This window comes from Coregonus clupeaformis, chromosome 26, assembly GCF_020615455.1.
Source record: "Coregonus clupeaformis isolate EN_2021a chromosome 26, ASM2061545v1, whole genome shotgun sequence".
Lineage (NCBI taxonomy): Eukaryota > Metazoa > Chordata > Actinopteri > Salmoniformes > Salmonidae > Coregonus > Coregonus clupeaformis.
Window position 1 is genome coordinate 44,921,138 of NC_059217.1, and position 20,185 is coordinate 44,941,322.

Genomic DNA, 20,185 nt, shown 5'->3' on the forward strand with positions numbered 1-20,185 from the left:
TTACCACCGGTGGACTCAAATCAAGTTGTAGAAACATCTCAAGGATGATCAATGGAAACAGGACACACCTGAGCTGAATTTCGAGTCTCATAGCAAAGGGTCTGAATACTTATGTAAATAAGGTTTTTCTGTTTAGTATTTTTTATAAATTTGCAAAAATGTATACAAATCTGTTTTCGCTTTGTCATTATGGGGTATTGTGTGTAGATTGCTGAGGATTTTTTATTTTATTTCATCTGTTTTAGAATAAGGCTGTAACATAACAAAATGTTGAAAAATTCAAGAGGTATGAATACTTTCCGAATGTACTGAAGGTGTCTACATAATGACAATCTAAATAGCCTACAACTGGTAAAAACTTGTCACGAAGTGCGCGCGCGTGCTCCGTGATATTTTTGTTTGTTTGTTTATCTGTTTTAGTTTTTAAGAGAAACGTCATGGCGGCTGCGATGCAATTTAGAAGTAGCCCAAAAACCCGCAACCCGCGACCAATACATTTTCAACCCCCGACATCGTTTTCAAACCGACATGGATAATGGAGTTCTCTAGAATTGTAGGCATGTTGACACTGATTTTCACTGAAGGAAAAGCAAAACGTTTATACACATGTAGAATGAAATCGAGTCTTTGCTGAACATGGCATATTTTTAAATGATCGATGACTAGAATATAGAATGGAATGGAATAGAATAGTTTAGACTTGCGCCACACCTCACTTTGTCCACACTCAACAGGGCGGAAAACTACTGACATACAAACAACTACTTTACGGCAGAAACGTTTATTGTCGTACATCGCATTTATTTTGTGTCGCATGGATACAAACTTGCTTCCAGAATTATGTGTCTACACGTGGGTAAGTTTCATTCTCAACAAAATGTCGATATCGTGACATGACGTTAACTAGCTAATAACTTCCAGTTCGTTGCTGTACATCTGTCAAGCACATACAGATGAGCTCTGTCTGGATAGCAAAACATATGTTAGCCACAGCTAACGTTAGCGAGCAAGCTTGTCAATAAAGCTTCTATAACCTACTCGGCAGTGACAGTAGTAGTACTGATAGATTCATTGTTTTGACAAGCTACGTATATGAACACAATCTACTGATTTAAGTGGGAACTGCGTCTCAAAAACACTGTCATCAATACCTAATCAATGAAACATTGCAGGGAGCAAACAGCTACGGCCAGTTGGGACTGGGGAATGTGGAAGACCTGTCAGTGCCCAAACTCGCCCTAAATACGCTACAGACCGGGGCGGTGCGGCTACTCAGCGGAGGCGGTGGGCATTCGGCTGTTGTGTCTGGTGAGTGTGGCCACTTGTCATTGCATCTGTGCTCTACGGGATCCTTGGTACGTCCACACCCGTCCAATTTTAGTTGAAAATGGTTAGGGAAGGGTTAAGGTTAGGGTGTGGACGTCCCAATGATCCCGGATAGCACTGACTGTGCTCGGGGAGAGCATTCTGTTGTAATGAAAGAAGTAATCTAAATCGTATCTCCAAAGTGTATACTATGTCTCCCTCTCCTGGACATATGTGTTTGGCGTCTCCTTTTGTTGTATAAAGTCAATACAGCTCTGTAAATAACTGTTTTCTGCTTATGCAGAGACTCCAGCCACCCTAGTCATAGACTGTTCTCTCTGCTACCGCACGGCAAGCGGTACCGGAGCGCCAAGTCTAGGTCCAAAAGGCTTCTTAACAGCTTCTACCCCCAAGCCATAAGACTACTGAACAGCTAATCATGGCTACCCGGACTATTTGCACTGCCCCCCCACCCCATCCTTTTTACGTTGCTGCTACTCTATTAATTATTTATGCATAGTCACTTTAACTCTACCCACATGTACATATTACCTCAACTACCTCAACTAGCCGGTGCCCCCGCACATTGACTCTGCAACGGTACCCCCCTGTATATATAGCCTCCCTACTGTCACTTTATTTTACTGTATATATAGCCTCCCTACTGTCATTTTATTTTACTTCTGCTCTTTTTTTCTCAACACTTTTGTTGTTGTTGTTTTATTCTTACTTTTTTGTTTAAAATAAATGCACTGTTGGTTAAGGGCTGTAAGTAAGCATTTCACTGTAACGTCTGCACCTGTTGTATTCGGCGCATGTGACCAATACAATTTGATTTGATTTGGTATACATTTAACTAGCTAACTACTTCTCCTCCTTTTTCTCCTCCTCCTTCTCCTCTTCCTCCTTCTTTCTCCAGAGGAAGGGGAGCTGCTGGTGTGTGGTCAGAATCACAAAGGTCAGCTGGGACTGGGTCACAGTTCCGAGGTCACTACCTTTCAACTCTGTCCTCTCATTGGTCAGAGGGCTGCACACGTGTCCTGTGGCTGGGACTTCACGCTCGTCCTCACTGGTGAGTGGAAGAGAATGTACAGTAGAGAATTCAGGGTAGTCACAACTTGGACCTGAACCTGGATCCCTGGGACTGTTAATCCCACACCTTTACCAAGCCATTACATCAAGAGATCTGAATCTCTTGACGAGGTCTCTAGGTGCTGAGAGGTCTCTAGGTGCTGAGAGGTCTCTAGGTGCTGAGAGGTCTCTAGGTGCTGAGAGGTCTCTAGGTGCTGAGAGGTCTCTAGGTGTTGAGAGGTCTCTAGGTGCTGAGAGGTCTCTAGGTGCTGAGAGGTCTCTAGGTGCTGAGAGGTCTCTAGGTGTTGAGAGGTCTCTAGGTGCTGAGAGGTCTCTAGGTGTTGAGAGGTCTCTAGGTGCTGAGAGGTCTCTAGGTGCTGAGAGGTCTCTAGGTGCTGAGAGGTCTCTAGGTGCTGAGAGGTCTCTAGGTGCTGAGAGAGGTCTAGGTGTTGAGAGAGGTCTAGGTGTTGAGAGAGGTCTAGGTGTTGGGAGAGGTCTAGGTGTTGAGAGGTCTCTAGGTGTTGAGAGGTCTCTAGGTGTTGAGATGTCTCTAGGTGCTGAGAGGTCTCTAGGTGCTGAGAGGTCTCTAGGTGCTGAGAGGTCTCTAGGTGCTGAGAGGTCTCTAGGTGCTGAGAGGTCTCTAGGTGCTGAGAGGTCTCTAGGTGCTGAGAGGTCTCTAGGTGCTGAGAGGTCTCTAGGTGCTGAGAGGTCTCTAGGTGTTGAGAGGTCTCTAGGTGTTGAGAGGTCTCTAGGTGTTGAGAGGTCTCTAGGTGTTGAGAGGTCTCTAGGTTCTGAGAGGTCTCTAGGTGCTGAGAGGTCTCTAGGTGCTGAGAGGTCTCTAGGTGCTGAGAGGTCTCTAGGTGCTGAGAGGTCTCTAGGTGCTGAGAGGTCTCTAGGTGTTGAGAGAGGTCTAGGTGTTGAGAGAGGTCTAGGTGTTGAGAGAGGTCTAGGTGTTGAGAGAGGTCTAGGTGTTGAGAGATCTCTAGGTGCTGATAGGTCTCTAGGTGCTGATAGGTCTCTATGTGTTGAGAGAGGTCTAGGTGTTGAGAGAGGTCTAGGTGTTGAGAGAGGTCTAGGTGTTGAGAGAGGTCTAGGTGTTGAGAGGTCTCTAGGTGTTGTGAGGTCTCTAGTTGTTGTGAGGTCTCTAGGTGCTGAGAGGTCTCTAGGTTCTGAGAGGTCTCTAGGTGCTGAGAGGTCTCTAGGTGCTGAGAGGTCTCTAGGTGCTGAGAGGTCTCTAGGTGCTGAGAGGTCTCTAGGTGTTGAGAGAGGTCTAGGTGTTGAGAGAGGTCTAGGTGTTGAGAGAGGTCTAGGTGTTGAGAGAGGTCTAGGTGTTGAGAGAGGTCTAGGTGTTGAGAGATCTCTAGGTGCTGATAGGTCTCTAGGTGCTGATAGGTCTCTATGTGTTGAGAGAGGTCTAGGTGTTGAGAGAGGTCTAGGTGTTGAGAGAGGTCTAGGTGTTGAGAGAGGTCTAGGTGTTGAGAGGTCTCTAGGTGTTGTGAGGTCTCTAGTTGTTGTGAGGTCTCTAGGTGCTGAGAGGTCTCTAGGTGCTGAGAGGTCTCTAGGTGCTGAGAGGTCTCTAGGTGTTGAGAGGTCTCTAGGTCCTGAGAGGTCTCTAGGTGCTGAGAGGTCTCTAGGTGCTGAGAGGTCTCTAGGTGCTGAGAGGTCTCTAGGTGCTGAGAGATGTCTAGGTGTTGAGAGAGGTCTAGGTGTTGAGAGAGGTATAGGTGTTGAGAGAGGTCTAGGTGTTGAGAGAGGTCTAGGTGTTGGGAGAGGTCTAGGTGTTGAGAGGTCTCTAGGTGTTGAGAGGTCTCTAGGTGCTGAGAGGTCTCTAGGTGCTGAGAGGTCTCTAGGTGCTGAGAGGTCTCTAGGTGTTGAGAAGTCTCTAGGTGTTGAGAGGTCTCTAGGTGTTGAGAGGTCTCTAGGTGTTGAGAGGTCTCTAGGTGTTGAGAGGTCTCTAGGTGTTGAGAGGTCTCTAGGTGCTGAGAGGTCTCTAGGTGCTGAGAGGTCTCTAGGTGTTGAGAGGTCTCTAGGTGTTGAGAGGTCTCTAGGTGCTGAGAGGTCTCTAGGTGTTGAGAGGTATCTAGGTGTTGAGAGGTCTCTAGGTGTTGAGAGGTCTCTAGGTGCTGAGAGGTCTCTAGGTGCTGAGAGGTCTCTAGGTGTTGAGAGAGGTCTAGGTGTTGAGAGAGGTCTAGGTGTTGAGAGAGGTCTAGGTGTTGAGAGAGGTCTAGGTGTTGAGAGAGGTCTAGGTGTTGAGAGGTCTCTAGGTGTTGTGAGGTCTCTAGTTGTTGTGAGGTCTCTAGGTGTTAAGATGTCTCTAGGTGTTAAAGATGTCTCTAGGTGTTGAGAGGTCTCTAGGTGTTGAGAGGTCTCTAGGTGTTGAGAGGTCTCTAGGTGTTGAGAAGTCTCTAGGTGTTGAGAAGTCTCTAGGTGTTGAGAAGTCTCTAGGTGTTGAGAAGTCTCTAGGTGTTGAGAAGTCTCTAGGTGTTGAGAGGTCTCTAGGTGTTGAGAAGTCTCTAGGTGCTGAGAGGTCTCTAGGTGCTGAGAGGTCTCTAGGTGCTGAGAGGTCTCTAGTTGTTGTGAGGTCTCTAGGTGTTGAGAGAGGTCTAGGTGTTGAGAGAGGTCTAGGTGTTGAGAGAGGTCTAGGTGTTGAGAGAGGTCTAGGTGTTGAGAGGTCTCTAGGTGTTGAGAGGTCTCTAGGTGTTGAGAGGTCTCTAGGTGTTGAGAGGTCTCTAGGTGTTGAGAGGTCTCTAGGTGCTGAGAGGTCTCTAGGTGCTGAGAGGTCTCTAGGTGCTGAGAGGTCTCTAGGTGCTGAGAGGTCTCTAGGTGCTGAGAGGTCTCTAGGTGCTGAGAGGTCTCTAGGTGCTGAGAGGTCTCTAGGTGTTGAGAGAGGTCTAGGTGTTGAGAGAGGTCTAGGTGTTGAGAGAGGTCTAGGTGTTGAGAGAGGTCTAGGTGTTGAGAGAGGTCTAGGTGTTGAGAGATCTCTAGGTGCTGATAGGTCTCTAGGTGCTGATAGGTCTCTATGTGTTGAGAGAGGTCTAGGTGTTGAGAGAGGTCAGTGAGAGGTCTCTAGGTGTTGAGAGAGGTCTAGGTGTTGAGAGAGGTCTAGGTGTTGAGAGGTCTCTAGGTGTTGTGAGGTCTCTAGTTGTTGTGAGGTCTCTAGGTGCTGAGAGGTCTCTAGGTTCTGAGAGGTCTCTAGGTGCTGAGAGGTCTCTAGGTGCTGAGAGGTCTCTAGGTGCTGAGAGGTCTCTAGGTGCTGAGAGGTCTCTAGGTGTTGAGAGAGGTCTAGGTGTTGAGAGAGGTCTAGGTGTTGAGAGAGGTCTAGGTGTTGAGAGAGGTCTAGGTGTTGAGAGAGGTCTAGGTGTTGAGAGATCTCTAGGTGCTGATAGGTCTCTAGGTGCTGATAGGTCTCTATGTGTTGAGAGAGGTCTAGGTGTTGAGAGAGGTCTAGGTGTTGAGAGAGGTCTAGGTGTTGAGAGAGGTCTAGGTGTTGAGAGGTCTCTAGGTGTTGTGAGGTCTCTAGTTGTTGTGAGGTCTCTAGGTGCTGAGAGGTCTCTAGGTGCTGAGAGGTCTCTAGGTGCTGAGTCTCCGGAGAGGTCTCTAGGTGTTGAGAGGTCTCTAGGTGCTGAGAGGTCTCTAGGTGCTGAGAGGTCTCTAGGTGCTGAGAGATGTCTAGGTGTTGAGAGAGGTCTAGGTGTTGAGAGAGGTATAGGTGTTGAGAGAGGTCTAGGTGTTGAGAGAGGTCTAGGTGTTGGGAGAGGTCTAGGTGTTGAGAGGTCTCTAGGTGTTGAGAGGTCTCTAGGTGCTGAGAGGTCTCTAGGTGCTGAGAGGTCTCTAGGTGCTGAGAGGTCTCTAGGTGTTGAGAGAGTCTCTAGGTGTTGAGAGGTCTCTAGGTGTTGAGAGGTCTCTAGGTGTTGAGAGGTCTCTAGGTGTTGAGAGAGGTCTCTAGGTGTTGAGAGGTCTCTAGGTGCTGAGAGGTCTCTAGGTGCTGAGAGGTCTCTAGGTGTTGAGAGGTCTCTAGGTGTTGAGAGGTCTCTAGGTGCTGAGAGGTCTCTAGGTGTTGAGAGGTCTCTAGGTGTTGAGAGGTCTCTAGGTGTTGAGAGGTCTCTAGGTGCTGAGAGGTCTCTAGGTGCTGAGAGGTCTCTAGGTGCTGAGAAGTCTCTAGGTGTTGAGAAGTCTCTAGGTGTTGAGAAGTCTCTAGGTGTTGAGAGGTCTCTAGGTGTTGAGAAGTCTCTAGGTGCTGAGAGGTCTCTAGGTGCTGAGAGGTCTCTAGGTGCTGAGAGGTCTCTAGTTGTTGTGAGGTCTCTAGGTGTTGAGAGAGGTCTAGGTGTTGAGAGAGGTCTAGGTGTTGAGAGAGGTCTAGGTGTTGAGAGAGGTCTAGGTGTTGAGAGGTCTCTAGGTGTTGAGAGGTCTCTAGGTGTTGAGAGGTCTCTAGGTGTTGAGAGGTCTCTAGGTGTTGAGAGGTCTCTAGGTGTTGAGAAGTCTCTAGGTGTTGAGAAGTCTCTAGGTGTTGAGAAGTCTCTAGGTGTTGAGAAGTCTCTAGGTGTTGAGACGTCTCTAGGTGTTGAGAAGTCTCTAGGTGCTGAGAGGTCTCTAGGTGCTGAGAGGTCTCTAGTTGTTGTGAGGTCTCTAGGTGTTGAGAGAGGTCTAGGTGTTGAGAGAGGTCTAGGTGTTGAGAGAGGTCTAGGTGTTGAGAGAGGTCTAGGTGTTGAGAGAGGTCTAGGTGTTGAGAGAGGTCTAGGTGTTGAGAGGTCTCTAGGTGTTGAGAGGTCTCTAGGTGTTGAGAGGTCTCTAGGTGTTGAGAGGTCTCTAGGTGTTGAGAGGTCTCTAGGTGTTAAGATGTCTCTAGGTGTTAAAGATGTCTCTAGGTGTTAAAGATGTCTCTAGGTGTTGAGAGGTCTCTAGGTGTTGAGAGGTCTCTAGGTGTTGAGAGGTCTCTAGGTGTTGAGAGGTCTCTAGGTGTTGAGAAGTCTCTAGGTGCTGAGAGGTCTCTAGGTGCTGAGAGGTCTCTAGGTGTTGAGATGTCTCTAGGTGCTGAGAGGTCTCTAGGTGCTGAGAGGTCTCTAGGTGCTGAGAGGTCTCTAGGTGTTGAGAGGTCTCTAGGTGTTGAGAGGTCTCTAGGTGTTGAGAGGTCTCTAGGTGTTGAGAGGTCTCTAGGTGTTGAGAGGTCTCTAGGTGTTGAGAGGTCTCTAGGTGTTGAGAGGTCTCTAGGTGTTGAAGGAAATCTCTAGGTGTTGAAGGAAATCTCTAGGTGTTGAAGGAAATCTCTAGGTGTTGTGAGGTCTCTAGGTGTTGAGAGGTCTCTAGGTGTTGAGAGGTCTCTAGGTGCTGAGAGGTCTCTAGGTGCTGAAGGAAGTCTCTAGGTGTTGAAGGAAGTCTCTAGGTGTTGAGAGGTCTCTAGGTGTTGAGAGGTCTCTAGGTTTTGAGAGGTCTCTAGGTGTTGAGAGGTCTCTAGGTGTTGAGAGGTCTCTAGGTGTTGAGAGGTCTCTAGGTGCTGAGAGGTCTCTAGGTGCTGAGAGGTCTCTAGGTGTTGAGAGGTCTCTAGGTGTTGTAATACAGTAAGTCCATAACTCGTTTAGAAGTGATAGTGACACATTATTTAATTTATTTCATATATCGGTAGACTGTACTGAAAAGGTTCAAGCTTTTTTGCTGTTCTGCTTGTAGTTTGTAAAGTCAGTTTCCTCTCTCTCTCAGATCGTGGCCAGGTCCTGACGTGTGGATCTAATGCATACGGCCAGCTGGGAGTCTCAGAGCACGTCACACACTCTGCACAGCTGCTGACCATTAAGGTAGCAAATAGGAGGAAGGGGTTACCTATTGTCATGTTATCTTTTTTTTTTTTTTTTTTACATATCTGTGTAAGTGTTGGATGGGATTTAGGGGATGTTGGTTTTAGTAGGTTGTGTATAGCCTCATATGGGATTTAGGGGATGATGTGTATAGCCTCATATGGGATTTAGGGGATGATGTGTATAGCCTCATATGGGATTTAGGGGATGATGTGTATAGCCTCATATGGGATTTAGGGGATGATGTGTATAGCCTCATATGGGATTTAGGGGATGATGTGTATAGCCTCATGGGATTTATGGGATGATGTGTATAGCCTCATATGGGATTTAGTGGATGATGTGTATAGCCTCATATGGGATTTAGGGGATGATGTGTATAGCCTCATATGGGATTTAGGGGATGATGTGTATAGCCTCATATGGGATTTAGTGGATGATGTGTATAGCCTAATATGGGATTTAGGGGATGATGTGTATAGCCTCATATGGGATTTAGGGGATGATGTGTATAGCCTCATATGGGATTTAGGGGATGATGTGTATAGCCTCATATGGGATTTAGTGGATGATGTGTATAGCCTCATATGGGATTTAGTGGATGATGTGTATAGCCTAATATGGGATTTAGGGGATGATGTGTATAGCCTCATATGGGATTTAGTGGATGATGTGTATAGCCTCATATGGGATTTAGTGGATGATGTGTATAGCCTCATATGGGATTGTCCTCCCTAGATGCTGATGGAGCCTGTGATCAGTGTTGCAGCAGGGCTCAGACACTCACTAGCGGTCACTGGTAAGACATGCCTTTGTTAGACTCATTCTGGTCCTTATCGCTGTGCAGTGTGTTATAATACAATATACATTTGAGTCATATATATATACAGGAAGTACCAGGTAATAACATGGCTATATACAGGAAGTACCAGGTAATAACATGGCTATATACAGGAAGTACCAGGTAATAACATGGCCATATACAGGAAGTAACAGGTAATAACATGGCTATATACAGGAAGTACCAGGTAATAACATGGTTATATACAGGGAGTACCAGGTAATAACATGGCTATATACAGGAAGTACCAGGTAATAACATGGCTATATACAGGAAGTACCAGGTAATAACATGGCTATATACAGGGAGTACCAGGTAATAACATGGCTATATACAGGAAGTACCAGGTAATAGCATGGCTATATACAGGGAGTACCAGGTAATAACATGGCTATATACAGGGAGTACCAGGTAATAACATGGCTATGTACAGGGAGTACCAGTACCGAGTCGATGGGTACAAGGTAATTGAGGTAGATATGTACATATAGGTAGGGACAAAGTGACTAGACAACAGGATAGATAATAGACAGTAGCAGCAGCATGCGTGTGTGTGTGGCGTCTGTTTTCACGTGTGCTCGTGTTCCGTGTGTGTGGCTGTATGTTGTGTGTGTGTGGGTGTATGTTGTGTGGGTGTGGGTGTATGTTGCGTGTGTGTGGGTGTATGTTGTGTGTGTGTGGGTGTATGTTGTGTGTGTGTGGGTGTATGTTCTGTGTGTGTGTGGGTGTATGTTGTGTATGTTGGGTGGGTGTATGTTGGGTGGGTGTATGTTGTGTGTGGGTGTATGTTGGGTGGGTGTATGTTGGGTGGGTGTATGTTGGGTGGGTGTATGTTGTGTGTGTTGGGATGTCAGTGTAAGTATGTGCCAGTGTGTGTGCGTAGAGTCAGTGCAAGAGAGTTAGTGTAAAAAAGGGTAAATGCAGGTGATCCAGGTAGCTGTTTAGCAGTCTTGTTTAGCAGTCTTATGGCTTGGGGGTAGAAGCTGTTCAGGGTCCTGTTGGTTCCAGACGGTACCGGTTGCCGTGTGGTAGCAGAGAGAACAGTCTATGACTTGGATGGCTGCTGTCTTAGAAAATTTTTGGGGCCTCCTCTGACACTGCCTGGTATAGAGGTCCTGGATGGCAGAGGTGACCGCCCGTAGAGGTGGGACGGCCAAGAGACCAGAGGTGACAGAACGGAGTGCGCGGGTTGGGATGTAGGGTTTGAGCAGGGCCTGAAGGTAGGGAGGGGAAGTTCGTAGGCAAGTACCATGGTCTTGTAATGGAAGCGAGCTTCGACTGGAAGCCAGTGGAGTGTTCGGAGGAGCGTGGTGACATGGAAGAACTTGGAAAGGTTTAACACCAGACGGGCAGCGGCGATCTGGATAAGTTGCAGGGGTTTGATGGCACAAGCGGGGAATTTTGCGCTGGACCTGCGCTGCTTCCTGTGTGAGGTAGGGTCGTACTCTACGGATGTTGTAGAGCACGAACCTGCAGGAGCGAGTCACTGTTTTGATGTTTGCAGAGAACGACAGGGTGTTCTCCAGGGTCACGCCAAGGTTATTTGCACTCCGGGAGGGGGGACACCGTGGAGTTGTCGACGGTGACAGAGAGGTGTTGGGAGCGGGCAGGCCTTTCCCGGGAGGAAGAGCAGCTCCGTCCTGTCGAGGTTGAGCTTGAGGTGGTGGGCCGACATCCAAGCTGAGATATCTTCCAGGCACGCTGAGAGGCGTGTCGCCACCATATTTTGTCTGCTATTTAGTTAGTCAGTGTTTCCTTTTTAGCCCTGATGTGGCTGTAGCCTCCATTATTGTAGACTCCAGGCAGCTACAGCCGTCTGACTACACCAATGCTTTGTTATCAGGCACAATAAACTGTAGTTTAATGTAATCTCTTGTCTTTTTGTGTTGTTCTGTCTGCAGGTACAGGTGGCGTGTACCAGTGGGGTATGGGTCTCTCTGGTCAGGCCAAGAGAGCTCTGAGTCCACAGCCTGTCCCAGCACACTTCACCTCCAAGATACCTTGTCTGGTCCCAGGTCTGGATCAGGTGATGTCACACAGAGTCGCCGCAGGCTCCGCCCACTGTGTGTGCCTCACCGGTGAGTGACACCTCCTTCTACAGCTTTTATTACACATTACAACTGGGACTATGATTGTGGAGGAAGAAAACACTTTAACAGGACTTCCTGTGTTTTTTACATTCTCCCAAAATCAGTCGTTGGTTTATTGTTTCCTCAATGACAAATCTTTAATGGTTGCATTCATTGTATTGCCTGGCTAGGAGAGTAGTTGGATAATGTCAGTGTTTTGTCTTGTGTTTATAGCCGGAGGAGGTGTGTTTATGTGGGGCAGTAATAAACACCGCCAGCTGACTGGCACAGAGTTGTTCCTACCCAGACCCGTCCTCTTAGATCGCTCACTACTGGGTGGAGAGAAGGTTAAACGCATACGCAGTGGCTGGACACACCTGGTGGCCCAAACAGGTGAGAGATGAGCCCTGTTCAGTAGGGAGACGCGTTTTGAAAATGGTGCAGGGACTATCTGTGAATTTGTCCAACAAGAAATTGCACATTTTCGGTAGCAAAATATGCAAATCCGTGTGCCTTTTAATGAACACGAGTGAATTTACTTGATGATCTCTTTCTGGAAACATGCTGTATATCTGGAAACATGCTGTATATCTGGAAACATGTTGTATATCTGGAAACATGTTGTATATCTGGAAACATGCTGTATATCTGGAAACATGCTGTATATCTGGAAACATGCTGTATATCTGAAACATGCTGTATATCTGGAAACATGTATATCTGGAAACATGCTGTATATCTGGAAACATGCTGTATATCTGGGAAACATGCTGTATATCTGGAAACATGCTGTATATCTGGAAACATGCTGTATATCTGTATATCTGGAAACATGTTGTATATCTGGAAACATGCTGTATATCTGGAAACATGCTGTATATCTGGAAACATGCTGTATATCTGGAAACATGCTGTATATCTGGAAACATGTATATCTGGAAACATGCTGTATATCTGGAAACATGCTGTATATCTGGGAAACATGCTGTATATCTGGAGACATGCTGTATATCTGGAAACATGCTGTATATCTGGAAACATGCTGTATATCTGGAAACATGCTGTATATCTGGAAACATGCTGTATATCTGGAAACATGCTGTATATCTGGAAACATGCTGTATATCTGGAGACATGCTGTATATCTGGAAACATGCTGTATATCTGGAAACATGCTGTATATCTGGAAACATGCTGTATATCTGGAAACATGCTGTATATATGGAAACATGCTGTATATCTGGAAACATGCGTTGTGGAAAATAACCACCATACTTTACTTTATTTACAAATAAGGTCTTACAGAGTTTTTGTTGCACCAATAAATGACTTTATTAAAGTTTCTAACAAAGACGATACTCGTCTGCAGAGGAGCACCCCTTCTTAAGATCTTTCTCCCACTTTATATAGTCCTCTTCAGTTTTCCCGCTCTTTTATTGCTCTGCCCACTTCCTTTGTCCCTGAGGACGGCTGAACTATATTACTCCAACCAATCACTGCTCCCCTGTCTTGCACAGTCTCAATATGACAAGGCCCTAAATTCTTGACACAACCTTCCCCCCATCATGCTGTAATCAATCAAGAAGATACCAAAAAGACCAAGGTCTAGCCCAAACTCTATTCAACCCTGGTGCCGCTCCCTTCACAATGTTTGAAGAGAGACAAAAGACAGCCATGGATTGAAGTAAGAGCAAGCACTTTGACCCTAGGGTAGTTTCTTCTCTACTCACCCACACACACAGTGAAATGCCCCAATAAAATTCCTAGCCCAGTAACAAACAAATCTAACTCAATGTTCGTGATTAACCCAGTTCTATCTTCTAATTAATTAAAGAATATACATCACATGCTGTATATCTGGAAACATGCTGTATATCTGGAGACAGGCTGTATATCTGGAAACATGCTGTATATCTGGAGACATGCTGTATATCTGGAAACATGCTGTATATCTGGAAACATGCTGTACAGTGGGGAAAAAAGTATTTAGTCAGCCACCAATTGTGCAAGTTCTCCCACTTCAAAAAGATGAGAGAGGCCTGTAATTTTCATCATAGGTACACGTCAACTATGACAGACAAAATGAGGGAAAAAAATCCAGAAAATCACATTGTAGGATTTTTTATGAATTTATTTGCAAATTATGGTGGAAAATAAGTATTTGGTCACCTACAAACAAGCAAGATTTCTGGACCTGTAACTTATTCTTTAAGAGGCTCCTCTGTCCTCCACTCGTTACCTGTATTAATGGCACCTGTTTGAACTTGTTATCAGTATAAAAGACACCTGTCCACAACCTCAAACAGTCACACTCCAAACTCCACTATGGCCAAGACCAAAGAGCTGTCAAAGGACACCAGAAGCAAAATTGTAGACCTGCACCAGGCTGGGAAGACTGAATCTGCAATAGGTAAGCAGCTTGGTTTGAAGAAATCAACTGTGGGAGCAATTATTAGGAAATGGAAGACATACAAGACCACTGATAATCTCCCTCGATCTGGGGCTCCACGCAAGATCTCACCCTGTGAAGTCAAAATGATCACAAGAACGGTGAGCAAAAATCCCAGAACCACACGGGGGGACCTAGTGAATGACCTGCAGAGAGCTGGGACCAAAGTAACAAAGCCTACCATCAGTAACACACTACGCCGCCAGGGACTCAAATCCAGCAGTGCCAGACGTGTCCCCCTGCTTAAGCCAGTACATGTCCAGGCCCGTCTGAAGTTTGCTAGAGTGCATTTGGATGATCCAGAAGAGGATTGGGAGAATGTCATATGGCCAGATGAAACCAAAATAGAACTTTTTGGTAAAAACTCAACTCGTCGTGTTTGGAGGACAAAGAATGCTGAGTTGCATCCAAAGAACACCATACCTACTGTGAAGCATGGGGGGTGGAAACATCATGCTTTGGGGCTGTTTTTTCTGCAAAGGGACCAGGACGACTGATCCGTGTAAAGGAAAAAAATGAATGGGGCCATGTATCGTGAGATTTTGAGTGAAAACCTCCTTCCATATGCAAGGGTATTGAAGATGAAACGTGGCTGGGTCTTTCAGCATGACAATGATCCCAAACACACCGCCCGGCAACGAAGGAGTGGCTTCGTAAGAAGCATTTCAAGGTCCTGGAGTGGCCTAGCCAGTCTCCAGATCTCAACCCCATAGAAAATCTTTGGAGGGAGTTGAAAGTCTGTGTTGCCCAGCGACAGCCCCAAAACATCACTGCTCTAGAGGAGATCTGCATGGAGGAATGGGCCAAAATACCAGCAACAGTGTGTAAATACCTTGTGAAGACCTACAGAAAACGTTTGACCTGTGTCATTGCCAACAAAGGGTATATAACAAAGTATTGAGAAACTTTTGTTATTGACCAAATACTTATTTTCCACCATAATTTGCAAATAAATTCATTAAAAATCCTACAATGTGATTTTCTTGATTTTCTTTTCTAATTTTGTCTGTCATAGTTGACATGTACCTATGATGAAAATTACAGGCCTCTCTCATCTTTTTAAGTGGGAGAACTTGCACAATTGGTGGTTAACTAAATACTTTTTCCCCCACTGTATATCTGGAAACATGTTGTATATCTGGAGACATGCTGTATATCTGGAAACATGTTGTATATCTGGAAACATGCTGTATATCTGGAAACATGCTGTATATCTGGAAACATGCTGTATATCTGGAAACATGTGGTATATCTGGAAACATGTTGTATATCTGGAAACATGCTGTATATCTGGAAACATGCTGTATATCTGGAAACATGCTGTATATCTGGAAACATGCTGTATATCTGGAAACATGCTGTATATCTGGAAACATGTTGTATATCTGGAAACATGCTGTATATCTGGAAACATGTATATCTGGAAACATGCTGTATATCTGGAAACATGTTGTTTATCTGGAAACGTGCTGTATATCTGGAAACGTGCTGTATATCTGGAAACGTGCTGTATATCTGGAAACGTGTTGTATATCTGGAAACATGCTGTATATCTGGAAACATGCTGTACACCTGGAAACATGCTGCATATCTGAGGAATCTCTTTGTTTTTGGTTTGTCAATTTACTTGATGATCTCTTTCTGGAAACATGCTGTATATATGGAAACATGCTGTATATGTGGAAATGTGCTGTATATGTGGAAATGTGCTGTATATCTGGAAACATGCTGTATATCTGGAAACATGTTGTATATCTGAGGAATCTCTGTGGTTTGTCAATTTACTTAATGATCTCCTTCTAGAAACCTGCTGTATATCTAGAAAATTTTTGTATATCTGGAAACATGCTGTATATCTGGAAACATGCTGTATATCTGGAAACATGTATATCTGAGGAATCTCTGTGGTTTGTCAATTTACTTAATGATCTCCTTCTAGAAACCTGCTGTATATCTAGAACATTTTTGTATATCTGGAAACATGCTGTATATCTGGAAACATGCTGTATATCTGGAAACATGCTGTATATCTGGAAACATGCTGTATATCTGGAAACATGCTGTATATCTCGAAACATGCTGTATATCTGGAGACATGCTGTATATCTGGAGACATGCTGTATATCTGAGGTGTCTCTGTGTTGAGGCTTCAAATCTAACTAGAGAATTCACATGTATTAGTATTAATGGGGCTGTGGGTGACACCACTACATACAGGTATAATGCATTATGAAACGGTTCTAATACATTGTAAGACTTGTCATAAATATGTATGACCCTAAAAATGTCTTATTACCATCTTATAATGTCTTATTACCATCTTATTATGTCTTATTACCATCTTATGTCTTATTACCATCTTATTATATCTTATTACCATCTTATAATGTCTTATTACCATCTTATGGTGTGTTTGTTATTCACCCGGGTCTGATGGACCCACAACATTTTGTTTTTTTTTAAACAATACAGCCATAACAATTTACGTAAAAATACTTAATACTTAGATGTTGACTTATATCAATTACAAGCAATAATAGACACCATACATGGTTAATATTTGCCATTTACCTCTGCTAGATCACATTTATCAATAAAAGCGCTATTCGTTTTAAAAAAATCAAATTTGTAAACAAAAATCTATTACAATCAAGACATGGGTGGAATAAATCATGTTTATCTTGAACAAATATAAATGAAACAAGGTTTTCATGGATATTGATGTTTATTGCTTTGAACTGAACAAATTGGAAGGACAGATTTTACATACAGTATTTTATGGAAATGATAAATGAGCCCCATTGAACACAAATTAAGGCCGGTCTACACACCACATGAGGGACAGAGTTTTACTGTGTGTGTGTGTGTTGAAAATGTATTTCTTGCACTTGATGCATGTGTACTGTGTCTTCCTGTCCTTCTCGGGTCCAAACACATCGCAGCGCTTCTTCTTGTTGCTACTGGCTGCAATCTAGATCGATGAAAACACCTAGTTCAGGAATTTAGCTAACATCTCACTCACTCACTCACTCACTCACATACAGTGGGGAGAACAAGTATTTGATACACTGCCGATTTTGCAGGTTTTCCTACTTACAAAGCATGTAGAGGTCTGTAATTTTTATCATAGGTACACTTCAACTGTGAGACGGAATCTAAAACAAAAATCCAGAAAATCACATTGTATGATTTTTAAGTAATTAATTTGCATTTTATTGCATGACATAAGTATTTGATACATCAGAAAAGCAGAACTTAATATTTGGTACAGAAACCTTTGTTTGCAATTACCGAGATCATACGTTTCCTGTAGATCTTGACCAGGTTTGCACACACTGCAGCAGGGATTTTGGCCCACTCCTCCATACAGATCCGTCAGGTTTCGGGGGCTGACGCTGGGCAATACGGACTTTCAGCTCCCTCCAAAGATTTTCTTTTGGGTTCAGGTCTGGAGACTGGCTAGGCCACTCCAGGACCTTGAGATGCTTCTTACGGAGCCACTCCTTAGTTGCCCTGGCTGTGTGTTTCGGGTCGTTGTCATGCTGGAAGACCCAGCCACGACCCATCTTCAATGCTCTTACTGAGGGAAGGATGTTGTTGGCCAAGATCTTGTGATACATGGCCCCATCCATCCTCCCCTCAATACGGTGCAGTCGTCCTGTCCCCTTTGCAGAAAAGCATCCCCAAAGAATGATGTTTCCACCTCCATGCTTCACGGTTGGGATGGTGTCCTTGGGGTTGTACTCATCCTTCTTCTTCCTCCAAACACGGCGAGTGGAGTTTAGACCAAAAAGCTCTATTTTTGTCTCATCAGACCACATGACCTTCTCCCATTCCTCCTCTGGATCATCCAGATGGTCATTGGCAAACTTCCGACGGGCCTGGACATGCGCTGGCTTGAGCAGGGGGACCTTGCGTGCGCTGCATGATTTTAATCCATGACGGCGTAGTGTGTTACTAATGGTTTTCTTTGAGACTGTGGTCCCAGCTCTCTTCAGGTCATTGACCAGGTCCTGCCATGTAGTTCTGGGCTGATCCCTCACCTTCCTCATGATCATTGATGCCCCACGAGGTGAGATCTTGCATGGAGCCCCAGACCGAGGGTGATTGACCGTCATCTTGAACTTCTTCCATTTTCTAATAATTGCGCCAACAGTTGTTGCCTTCTCACCAAGCTGCTTGCCTATTGTCCTGTAGCCCATCCCAGCCTTGTGCAGGTCTACAATTTTATCCCTGATGTCCTTACACAGCTCTCTGGTCTTGGCCATTGTAGAGAGGTTGGAGTCTGTTTCATTGAGTGTGTGGACAGGTGTCTTTTATACAGGTAACGAGTTCAAACAGGTGCAGTTAATACAGGTAATGAATGGAGAACAGGAGGGCTTCTTAAAGAAAAACTAACAGGTCTGTGAGAGCCGGAATTCTTACTGGTTGGTAGGTGATCAAATACTTATGTCATGCAATAAAATGCAAATGAATTACTTAAAAATCATACAATGTGATTTTCTGGATTTTTGTTTTAGATTCCGTCTCTCACAGTTGAAGTGTACCTATGATAAAAAAGTATATTGTATTCAACAGCTGAGGTGGGAGCTCTGGCTTGTTATTTCGTTCTGTTCCTACCATCGTCAGCTTCCTCTTGAGGAGCTCCTGTCTCAGCTTGTGCAAAGTAAAAAAGTTATCGATGTTGTGGCCACGGAGTCTCTGTGTCACGTCCAGGACAACCCGCATCCCTTGGTTCTTCTCAGGGGCTCCTCCATCTGGCTTCCCCGTATACACTTGCAAGTTCCCCAAATCTGATGAAGCAGCAGCATCACAGGCAGCCCAGATCTTGATTCCATATTTTGCGTGTTTAGACAGTATGTACCGCCTGAAGGGGCAGCTGCCCCTAAATGGCATAAGCTTCTCATCAACAGTAACGTTGGGCCCAGGGTTGTAAAACAGGGGAAGGCGGTCCAGAGACATGATCCTCGTATTCTGAACATTCTTCCATCTTCCAAAGTGGAAGACACTCCTTCCACACTAACTTCTCTCTCTGCAAAAAAATATTCTAAGGCCCTCTGAGCAGAGATTATTTTTTCCATACTGATTGATTGTGGTAAAGAGCCACACCTGCAAAGCTATTTATTTGTTGTGTCCCTCCCCCAATTTGCACCTGGCTGGGGTAGAGTGTGGGAAAATACATACATATATATTTTTTTTACAATGTATCAAAATAATGTATTGAAATAATGTATTATAATAACATTGTGCAGGTTCCCGCAAGACATTATGAGGTTTCACACACTACAAAGGGTAAAGAGTGCGAGAAAAGCAGGAGACAGGCAGGGAGACAGGCAGGGAGACAGACAGGCAGGGAGACAGACAGGCAGGGAGACAGACAGACAGGCAGGGAGACAGGCAGGGAGACAGACAGACAGGCAGGGAGACAGACAGACAGGCAGGGAGCCAGGCAGGCAGGCAGGCAGGGAGACAGGCAGGCAGGCAGGCAGGGAGACAGACAGGGAGACAGGCAGGGAGACAGGCAGACAGACAAATCAAATCAAAAATCAAATCAAATTTTATTGGTCACATGTGCCGAATACAACAGGTGCAGACATTACAGTGAAATGCTTACTTACAGCCCTTAACCAACAGTGCATTTATTTTAAACAAAAAAAGTAAGAATAAAACAACAACAAAAAAAGTGTTGAGAGAAAAAGAGCAGAAGTAAAATAAAGTGACAGTAGGGAGGCTATATATACAGTAAAATAAAGTGACAGTAGGGAGGCTATATATACAGGGGGTACCGTTGCAGAGTCAATGTGCGGGGGCACCGGCTAGTTGAGGTAGTTGAGGTAATATGTACATGTGGGTAGAGTTAAAGTGACTATGCATAAATACTTAACAGAGTAGCAGCAGCGTAAAAAGGATGGGGTGGGGGGCAGTGCAAATAGTCCGGGTAGCCATGATTAGCTGTTCAGGAGTCTTATGGCTTGGGGGTAGAAGCTGTTGAGAAGTCTTTTGGACCTAGACTTGGCACTCCGGTACCGCTTGCCGTGCGGTAGCAGAGAGAACAGTCTATGACTAGGGTGGCTGGAGTCTTTGACAATTTTGAGGGCCTTCCTCTGACACCGCCTGGTATAGAGGTCATGGATGGCAGGAAGCTTGGCCCCAGTGATGTACTGGGCCGTACGCACTACCCTCTGTAGTACCTTGCGGTCGGAGGCCAAGCAGTTGCCATACCAGGCGGTGATGCAACCAGTCAGGATGCTCTCGATGGTGCAGCTGTAGAATTTTTTGAGGATCTGAGGACCCATGCCAAATCTTTTTAGTCTCCTGAGGGGGAATAGGCTTTGTCGTGCCCTCTTCACGACTGTCTTGGTGTGTTTGGACCATGATAGTTCGTTGGTGATGTGGACACCAAGGAACTTGAAGCTCTCAACCTGTTCCACTACAGCCCCGTCGATGAGAATGGGGGCGTGCTCAGTCCTCTTTTTTTTTCCTGTAGTCCACAATCATCTCCTTTGTCTTGGTCACGTTGAGGGAGAGGTTGTTGTCCTGGCACCACACGGCCAGATCTCTGACCTCCTCCCTATAGGCTGTCTCATCGTTGTCGGTGATCAGGCCTACCACTGTTGTGTCGTCGGCAAACTTAATGATGGTGTTGGAGTCGTGCCTGGCC

General features: G+C 45.2%; 1 protein-coding gene across 1 annotated transcript in view; it reads left to right on the forward strand.

Moving 5' to 3' along the window:
• Positions 1 to 362: 362 nt before the first annotated feature.
• Positions 363 to 20,185, forward strand: part of sergef (secretion regulating guanine nucleotide exchange factor) — a 44,394-nt gene continuing 24,571 nt past the window's right edge. Inside the window, exons 1-7 of the mRNA XM_041849817.2 lie at positions 363 to 856; positions 1,173 to 1,308; positions 2,225 to 2,377; positions 8,071 to 8,165; positions 8,904 to 8,964; positions 10,908 to 11,084; positions 11,310 to 11,468. Coding sequence (XP_041705751.1) covers positions 815 to 856; positions 1,173 to 1,308; positions 2,225 to 2,377; positions 8,071 to 8,165; positions 8,904 to 8,964; positions 10,908 to 11,084; positions 11,310 to 11,468 — 823 coding nt within the window. The 5' untranslated portion in view covers positions 363 to 814. The remainder of the gene's footprint in view (positions 857 to 1,172; positions 1,309 to 2,224; positions 2,378 to 8,070; positions 8,166 to 8,903; positions 8,965 to 10,907; positions 11,085 to 11,309; positions 11,469 to 20,185) is intronic.